This window comes from Octodon degus, unplaced genomic scaffold (genome assembly GCF_000260255.1).
Source record: "Octodon degus isolate 3935 unplaced genomic scaffold, OctDeg1.0 scaffold00233, whole genome shotgun sequence".
NCBI classification, from domain to species: domain Eukaryota; kingdom Metazoa; phylum Chordata; class Mammalia; order Rodentia; family Octodontidae; genus Octodon; species Octodon degus.
In genome coordinates, this window is record NW_004524809.1 from 871,081 (window position 1) to 881,057 (window position 9,977).

At 42.7% G+C, this 9,977-nt stretch overlaps 1 protein-coding gene across 1 annotated transcript in view; it reads right to left on the bottom strand.

Moving 5' to 3' along the window:
- The window catches only part of Syn2 (synapsin II), a 172,864-nt gene extending 163,765 nt beyond the window's left edge, over positions 1 to 9,099 (bottom strand). The window contains exon 1 of the mRNA XM_004645606.2: positions 8,755 to 9,099. Coding sequence (XP_004645663.1) covers positions 8,755 to 9,035 — 281 coding nt within the window. The 5' untranslated portion in view covers positions 9,036 to 9,099. The remainder of the gene's footprint in view (positions 1 to 8,754) is intronic.
- Between the last annotated feature and the right edge of the window lie 878 nt (positions 9,100 to 9,977).

A 9,977-nucleotide genomic window follows, 5' to 3' on the forward strand; every position in this document is an offset into this window, starting at 1 on the left:
CACACACACACACACACACACACACACACACACACACAAAATAATAAAAGATTTAACCACATTGTCATGGTGCCCAGAAAGAGGTTGGTTGGTTGGGTTTTTGACAATCTGCCAAAAGCAACATTGTTCTGCAGTTTTTCATCCGTTTATGTTCTGTTTTTTGTTTTGTTTTGTTTTGTTTTTTAAGCTTCTTCCTGAGGCTTCTTGCCTGTTACCATAAGCCCTCCTTCAAGTTATTGTGCAACACTCTATACTTTCCTGTTTTTATTTACTTATTATGCTCTTTTGATTTGGAATGTAAATATGTCCCTATCATCCACTTTATTACTTTTTTGTACATTGGGTTTTAAATAAATGTGTGTTTAATGTTCAAAAAAAAACAAAAAAAAATCTTCAGCAATATTCTCGTTGAGACAGTGGCTCTCAATTAAAGTAAAAAATTACAAATCAAGATTCTCTATCCTTGTGTACAAAATAATCACCTGCATGACAAAATTTGGAAAACTCAAAAAATAACCCAAGGGCTGGCCAGATAGCTCAGTGGATTAAAGCATCTGCTTAGACAGACACAGGGGCCAGGGTTCAATGCCCAGCATGCTATGCCGGCCCTGCCCCTTGCAGCGCACTGAGACTGCAACTATGACTGGGCATGGTGGCATGTGCCTGTGATCCCAGAGCTTGGGAGGCTGAAAAACAGGAAGTATCACTATGAGTCTGATCTGTGTAGTGAGTGAGACCCTAAAGACCATGTACAAAAAAAAAGCCAAAATAAGCAAGATACCTGCCATCAAAAACAAGAACAATGCAACAATAAAGTAGTATGCCTCAATCTTTTACAAAATGCTTTCTTTAGGATCTTTAATTTTCAGAACAGTGTTTTGAGATATAAGTATTCCTACTTCCCTTTTACAGATTAGGAAATTAATTTTTGTCTGTCTTATTCCAGCATCTAGGATAGCATTTAGCATATAGTAGATCCCAGTAAAATTTGTCAAAATGGGGTCTGGGGATGGCTCAGAGACATTATGTAACTCTGATAAGGTCAAATGGTTAATAGTGGTGCCTGCGTTCCATCCTAGGTCTTTGACTTTCAGTTCAATCTGCACATTTTCATACTACTAAAAAGAATGAAGAAAATTATAAGCTAACTGAACATAATCTTAATCTACTTTACAACTTTCAGTGAACTGGTTAAAATTTAAGAAATCCCTGCTATCAAGAGACAAGACACCAAAATTAGTAAATTTCCTTCTATGATTCTTAGTCACATGGCATGAGCATTGTAGCAGTGCAGGAACCTAGGATATTTGTTCACTTTGTTCTGCCATACATCAGTTGTCCTACCCAAAGCCATCTCTTCATGCTTATGGAAGCAGTGTCTGAAAAACAAGAAAGCCTTCTAGATCATCCTCTTTTCTCTCTAATAGCTTTTTAGTACCCCATTGTAGCCATGTGGGAAGCCAAAACAAAGGACGACAGTATGCCACCCAGAAAGCACGCAGGTCTCTCTCTCACAGACTAGAGATGTGCAAATAATGGAAATGCCACAAAACACACACACACACCATAGTGAAATATTCTATCCTGAAGCCACTACATTGAACCATACTCTCATTCCATAGAAGAGATGTAATCTTCAAAGTATTATGTGTATCAAGTTTTTATACATTAAATTTCAAAAGGGGTCTGGGGAGATGGCTCAATAGAATAAGTGCTTCCCTGGCAAGCGCAAGGGCCTGAGTTCAATCCCTGGTTCCATAAATAAATAAATAAATAAATAAATAAATAAAATAAATTTCAAAAGCAGTGGTTTGTTTACATAAATAAATAAATCATGTAGCAAGTATTTTTTTCAAGAGAAACAATTTTATAAGAAAAATTTGTCACCTAATTCTGATAAAAACTTTGGCATATTATTGCAGGTAATCTAGGCTCAGGTCTGGATACTTGAGTTTACAGCTAGCTACTCTGAGGCAAGTGACTGCCTTTCTAAGTTCATCTATGAAACAGATATCTTATGTATTGCTCAGAACTGTTGTAAAGATAAAATGAGACAAGGCTATGAACAGCTGTGTAAATTGTAAAGCATAGTGCACATGGCAGGAACTGAGAAATAACTGTCACTTGACAATTTAGTATAGTATATAAAAGATCTTAGACCTATCAGGGAGAGAGGAATTCAACTAAAAATCCCCAATTCCCAGCTTAGATGAGCAAAAGTACACAGCAGATATTACAGAATTCATCTTTTCTGGGGATACTACATAATAGCAATACTTGTTAGAAGGATGTAGTAAATGGAAGGGACTCAAAGGTGAGCTTCTCATTCAAGGAAATGTTTAGTCATTTGTTGACACATAATTCTTCCAAAGATTTATATGCATTACCTAAGAAAAGAATTATGGAGTTAAAGTTTTTAAAAGAAATGCCTGCTGAGGCAGATGCAGGAGCCTGGGGTTCAATCCTGGCCTGCCTGCCAGTCCTGCCCTCAGGGCATGCTGAGACAACAATTGGGACTGGGTGTGGTGCCATGTGCCTGTAATCCCAGCACTTGGGAGGCTGAAAAACTGGAAGGATCACTACAAGTCTGATCTACATAGTAAGACCCTGTAGGCCTTGTACTAAATACATTTTTTTAATTAAAGTTTTTAAAATAAAATGGCACAAAAAACATACAGTAGAAATAGTGTACAGTTGGAAGGTATCTCGGAGAATGTCTGTATCAAGACTCTCCTTTGACAAATTTTAGAGAATCATATTCCAAAGATGCAAAGTGCATACTCACTGTTATGGAACATTTCTAACCACAGCTTCTTCATTCCCCTGAAAAACCTATCTCTGTGTTCCTATAACACTTTGTGCAACTAATTACCACACTACATTCAAATCCTACCTAAATGCCTATCTCCTCCCCACCCACAATAAAATCCTGAGAGACTAAACTTGTATTCAACTCCTCCTTACAACCCCAGGTTTGTGCTAGATACTTAAGGGTGCTAAACCATATCCCAGTTAAAACTGTTCTGCAAATTTGAAAGGAAAATATGAACTTCTGGGAAACTTTCCAGTTAGGCCTCCATTCTTTTTACTTAAGAAGATATTACCAAAGGCTAATGTTGCTATAGATCAGTACTTGGATACAAAAAGACAGTAAGAAATGTTAAACAGACATGAAGGAAAGAATGAGTTCCCAAAAGGAAGGTCACTGAGCAGCACAGGACCTACTAACTTTATTTGATTGCTGGATTTTGATGCCTAGATCTCTAAGACTCTCAACCATTTTAGAATGATTTTTGCTGAAACAACAATAACACAAATAAGAAGCATATGATTGCTGGTGATAGTGTGCTATGTTTATGTGGATTTTTTTTCAAACAACAACTCCACAATGAGACTTCTTAAAAAGCAAATTATATTCTTAAGTAGACAAAGGACTAAGTTTAAGGTTCTCCTCAAAGAATGTCTTAAGAGTAAAACTGGAATCAAAAGATGTTGAATCTTCCCATTCTCTTGCTAAATTTTTATTTGTTCTTGGATAAATCATTTCTCTGGATATATGATTATTCAGAGTCCCTTAAGGTTTTTTTGTTTTGTTTGGTTTGGTTTTTTGGTTTTTTTGGTGGAACCAGGGATTGAACTCAGGCCCTTGTGCTTGCCAGGGAAGCACTTATTCCACTGAGCCATCTCCCCACCCCACCCCACCCCCGCTTAAGTTTAAATGCTGTAATTATATGTACAAAGTCACTTCTTCGATAGAGTGAGGGATGGAAAAAGGGAAATGTTAGGGAAGTAGAAGGGCTGTAAATATACAGTGTGGAATAGTGGGAATAGTGGAATAGTGGGGAAAAAAGCTTAGCAGGGTAAAGTAGTAGTAGGGAAAAAAATTTAGTAGGGTAAAGTTCTGGGACTGGTTATGCCATTAAATATCTGAGTAACCTTTAACATGTTTTTTTTTTCTTTTTAGACCAAGATTTCTCCAATTTTAAAGAAACCCATATGTCCTTCCAGTTATAATATTCCAGAATTCCAAAGTACAGACAGCTATTGCTATGATTAATAAAACTCTATGGAGTAAGTATGTTCCATGTTTTTGAAAAAAGACACATTTAGCAGAGGGACTGGGGAGATATCTCAGTAGATTAAGTACTTCGCTGGCAAGTACAAGGGCCTGAGTTCAATCCCTGGTTCCACAAAAAAAAAATAAATAAATAAAATAAAAATAAAATAAAATTAGCAGAGAAAAACCCCAAACCCCATTTGAACTTTTCCCAAGTTCCAGTCTAAATATTTTTCTAGAACTACTCAAAAGTACTGGTCCAAATGAACTACTGTATTTTGAATACTATTCTTAATAAAATACCCAATGGTTGGTCAGGAAAGAATGAAAATAGAAACAGATGCTAAATCCTCTGGCAGAGATGTGGGCTGGATAACACAAAGCAAGATGACTGGCTTCCGCTGACCTCCTGGCTCTCCAAGCCCACAATGCCCCCTGTGGCCTCCTCCACAGACATGCTGCACAGCAAGCTGTTCCAGCTGCGGGAGTCTGGCGAGCAGCAGCAGCACTCAGAGCTGGATTCCAACCAGTCCCACTCCGCCGGCACAGTGCTCTCCTCCTCCTCCTCCACCAACATCGATGACTTGAAAAAAAGACTGGAGAGAATAAAAAGTAGTCGCAAATGAAGCTGCCACCCTGGCTCCCTGCAGCTTAGGTTACTAAACTAGAAGCCCTCATAGTGTGGCGTGGCCAAGCAGGCCAAGTGTGCACAAAGTGGCTGGAGGTATTGGCCAGCGGAAGAGGTGATGTGGCCACCCCAGGTCCCCATGCACCCACAGCTGACTGTGGATTAGTTAGTGTACAGACTTGTAAGCAGCTGTCCCTCAGCACACACTAGTGTCCATGGCCTTTTTCTGTTCTTTTCTTTTTTTGACTGGTCATTTGTAAAATTGTCCTAATCTTTCCTAGCTTTTAACTATTAGAACTCTTTAATAGTTTTTCTTTGAGTTTGTGATCTCTTCTCCCTGTAGCCCCGAAGGGTCACTAAATTCTGTATGAATGCATGGCATGACGCAACTAATTTAAGAGTCTTTTATAAATAAAGTTTACATTAACGAAAAAAAGAAAGAAAGAAACAGATGCTATGTATATAATGTCTTAATGTAATCTGTTTGTTGTTTCCTTTTCTGCTATTGTATTTTCCTTATGCTACCCACTGGTCAGACTCAGCCAAACTTATCCCTTTTGTCTCAAATTTCTGCAAAGTTCAGTTTTAATCCCATTTCTATGAAGCCTTTCAGTCCTGATCTAGCCCACATTCTTCTCTCTTTTAAACTGCTATAATACTACATTGCTATTGCATATAGTAAATGAGATTTCTAAAGATCTCATAGTAACAATGGACATATAGTAACTGCTCAACTGGACATATAGTAAGTAGTTGGTATTGCCATGCCTTTTACACTAATCATATATCATCAGTTCAATGTGTCTCAAATTTAGTGTGAAAACCTACTTCTTATCAGTGACAGGACAGTACAAGAAGAAACAAGAACAGATGGAAACTTGTTTTTTAAGTATAAAAATAATTAAAGGGCAATCTTAACTGCACTTCAAATTTCAGTATGAACCTTAAAAAAGAAGACATGAAATTTAAAATTATAAAAATTAATAACATTATAAGGAGCTTGAGTTTATTTTTGTATTGGCACACATACATTTTTTCAATAATCCTTTAATGTGAAAAAACGTGAAAGTTAAGCTACAGACCTCAGGCAACCAATGAAATACTTCAAGCTTAAGAGAAACATCCGCCAATCTTCCCATTGACCTAGTCAGCAGTAAGATGCCCAGATTACACTGACAGAAACACAAGGAAATCTGTTGTGCATTAAGGACGCTCTGAGAGGCTTCCACTTATACATCTTTCTTTTATTTATTTACTTTTTTTTCTCATTTGTGTATTTGATACAGGGTGTCACTGTGCAGATCGGACTCATGATGATCCTCCTGTTTTCAGCCTCCCCAGCACTGGGATTACAGGCATGCGCCACCACACCTGGACTCTGTTCCCACTTAGTGTGCCCAGGGGTGGAGCCAGTGCAGTATGTGGAACTGGGGATCAAACCCTGGTCTCTGTGCTTTCAAAAGCAGGTGCTTTGTCTGCTGAGCTATCTCACTGGGTCTATACAGCTTTCTTTTACATCTCCAACTATTTAAATGCTTGTTAAAACACTCTTTTGCATTCCATAATTCATATGAGACCAATTTTTTTTATGTATTTGATACAGGGTCTCGTTATGCAGCTCAGATTCATTCATAGTGATCCTCCTGTTTCAGCCTCCCCAGCACAGGGCTTATAAGCATGCATCACCGGGCCCAGTCTTGGTGGCTGGCTTGGCACAGGGCCAGCAAAACATGCAGTACCAGGGATTGAACTTGAGTCCTCGTACTTGCTTAGGCAGGTGCTTAGACAGTTGAGCTATCTCCACGGCCTGAAATGGGACCAATATTCTTAAATTCTACTGGGATACTACACTCTGACTTCCTATCAATGACCAGGAAAATTATATTGGGCATATATGACATCTACTTACTGAATACTATCTAGATAGCTTAAACTGTAGGACAATATTACTGAAATCAGCCATAAGTTACTGTGCTTATCCTAAGCAAACACCTCAATTGATGCAACCTTTCAATAAAAGTACTCATCAAGATTTGACTCAGTTGTTTTCCACAAATTTAGAAGATATGCATTATAAGGAAACAAACTGCAATTCTGGGAATTGCTGTAAAGCACAAAAACAGAACAAACTGCCATCAAGCACTAGACTCACACTGTGCATATGAGTTATAATAAATCAATGGTATAACTTCAGAGAAAATCAGAAAGCAGTTGGGAATCAGCCCACAAGAAAGTGGAGTCTATTACTTCCATCAGAAGTCTAAACTCCAGGGTGAGGCAAATTCTCTGGTTTGTGCCAGACACTCTTCCTATAAAATACAACTATCCAAGAACTTCATATCTTGATCTGTTGAAGCATATCTAACTATACACCAATCTACAAGAGCCTCAGAACACTCATGCAAATAATTATCTACCTATCTGTAGAGATCTCCCTAGCAATTAGACTCAAGCAAATAGCTTCAGAGGGATGAAAGACCAGGGCAAGGCACACAAGGGTGACATTTTGATTAGAAGAATGAAACACCAATGTTATTCTCATTTCTACCCCTTTTTCCAGACTCATCTTGTGTGAAGCTTTCCCCAATGACCCTAGCTCTCACTAATTACTGAAACACTAGTCCCAAGAAATAATTCTACTTTCCTTTTTGTTACCTGTTGCATGAATCTACTTCATCTCCCAATTTTGAATGTGAGTTTTCCAAAAGTACACGCCTAGCTACCTAGCCCCTAGTAAGAGCTTATTCCTAATACTAATATTGCTAATAATAGTAACAGTGAGGAGATGTAACACAGAGCCTAGGCAACAGTGGAAGCGAACCAGGCTGAATTCAAATCCTGATTCTACTATTTATTGACTGTGTGACTATGAACACATCCCTTGACTTTTCTACGCCTCATTTGTGATGAGATAACCTATGGTTGTCACACTGAAAATACCTGCTCCACAGTTTAGAATATAAAGGATGATCAACACAGCATAGCTACCTTCCTTTTCCCCTTAATAAGCACTTGTTGATTTTAATTAGTTGGAGCAAACTGGGAGGGATGGCACTGGCACCACAGAATTCTCCCACATTTTTCTCATGCACCCTCTTGCACACAGCAAAGGTCTCCTTTTCTATGCTACAGTCTTGAAGGAAAAAAAAAAAAAAAAAAAAAAAAAAAAACGCCAACCAAATAAGACACTCAGATGACTTTCTGGAACATTCACATGAGTGAGAAGACATTCCTTCTACTAGACCACCCCAGCCCTCCTCCTCCAAGTCTCCTGCTGACAGAAGGGCAGTTAGCAAAGCAGTGGTCAAAAGCAGCAGAAGGGAAAGGGAGATGAGCAGCTTTCCAGTCTCTTTTGCGTGCCTCTTTCTTGGGGGAACACTTGGCTAGATTCAGACCTCAAACCAACCTATAAATCCCTCCTCGCATCCCTGAAGAAAAAGCACCTCAAATTCTTGGCCTCTTCTTTTCTGCAAGCCTTCATCGATCAATTCTACCATCCCACTACCTGCTACATCCCAACTTCCTGCTACATCCAGCAGAACCTGTCAATTAATCTTAAGTGGATCTCATTCGTGCTGTTTCCAACTAGATGAAACAGCTTTTGCAGCTTTTGCCATTCTAAGTTAGTAAAATACTATATGTTCCTTTAAAAACAAAAACATTATTTAAGTTTCTTATCCATCGCATTTAGGTGGATTATCTATCATTTATGCCCCTGTCTTACCTAGATGTTCATTTCTCACCTGTGAGAAGCCACCATGACTTCCACTCCCAACACACACACAGCAAAAACAAAAACAAGAAAACCCACATTTCCTCTCCCCGGGGCATAGAATATGGTCATGGTCATTTCATTCTCCTTCAACGAAGGGAAGCGGCCAGCGACGCGTGGGTCGCCACGTCGGGGATACGCCGCGGTCCCCAGTGACCGCACCTGACATCCGGCTGCAGGTTCCAGGTTAGAAAACAACAGATCCCCGCCGCCCTCTGCCCCCAGCACGGGTGCGCACCGCAGGTCTCCAGCCCCTCGCAGGCGGCGCCCGCGTCCCGGCCGCGCGGGGACACCCACCAGTCGGCGTGCGGCGCATCCACCACCAGCAGCACCTTGGCCCTACGCGCGGGCGCAGGCGCGGGCGCGTCCACCAGCCCCGCCGAGGCGGCCGTCTGCTTCACCGCCTGGGACAGCGAGCTGAAGAAGCCACCGCCGCTCGCGGGCGCCGGAGTCGGGCTGGGCTGCGCCGAAGGCGGCGCGGGCTGCGGCTCGGGCCGCTGCAGGTCGGTCATGTAGCCGTTGGGCAGGTTGGCGATGAAGCTGCTGTCCGACAGCCGGCGCCTCAGGAAGTTCATCATCTGGCCGGGGGCCGGGGCCGAGGGGCCTGAGGGGGACTACTGAGGGAGACTGGAGGAGGCTGAGGGAAGCTGAGGGAGGCTGCGGAGGGAAGCTGCCGAGGGAGGATGCTGAGGGAGGATGCAGAGGGAGGATGCTGAGGAAGGCTGAGGCGCCGAGCTCGCACCGCCGCGCGCCAGCCCAGCAGAAGAGCCGCGGCGCACGGGGCGGGGCCGGCTGCGCGGGGCGGGGCGGGGCGGGGCGGGGGAGGGGCGGGACTAGAGTTGGCTCCGCCCTGCGCCGCAGAGCCCGCGCCGCCTCCCGCACCTACCAGCCGCGTCTACGCTCTGGGAATCTAGAGGCGCTTGCCAGGCCTCTCGCCACCTGCGCCTGACACGCGACAGTGCGGCGAGGGCACGGGAGCCGGTCCTCCCTACCCTCTTGTCTGGAGGAAACAGACTGGTGCCAGTGGAGATGGAGGAGTAGAGAGCAGTCCCCAAGCATCGCCTCTGGACAGGAGAGATCAGCCCCGCCCTGAAGAGAGGAAGAGGGACGCGTGCAAACACACAGACACACGTACACACATAGCAACGCACACATACACAGACATACACACTGACACAGGCAGACACAGAGACGCAGAAAAATATTCAGGTACACAGTAACATGCTCACATACACTCGACTCCTTTTCCAGAGCTAGTGAGAAGGTGCCCAGGGGCAGGAGAAAGGACCAGTTCACCTCCACTGACAGCTGTGAGGTGGGTTGCGAAGAGCCACCCGCTGAAGGAGAGGACCTTTTCTGCGCTGGGGGTGAGGAAGAAGCATAGATCTCTGCACCCGATCTGGAAAGGACTGTGTGCATGTCCATGGCCTCCAGCATGCCTCTCCTGCCTCCTGACCGAGCCTGCAAAGACTGGAGACCCCTCTGCAGAGCCCGTCGAGAGGGCTGCCCAAGGCCCCTGC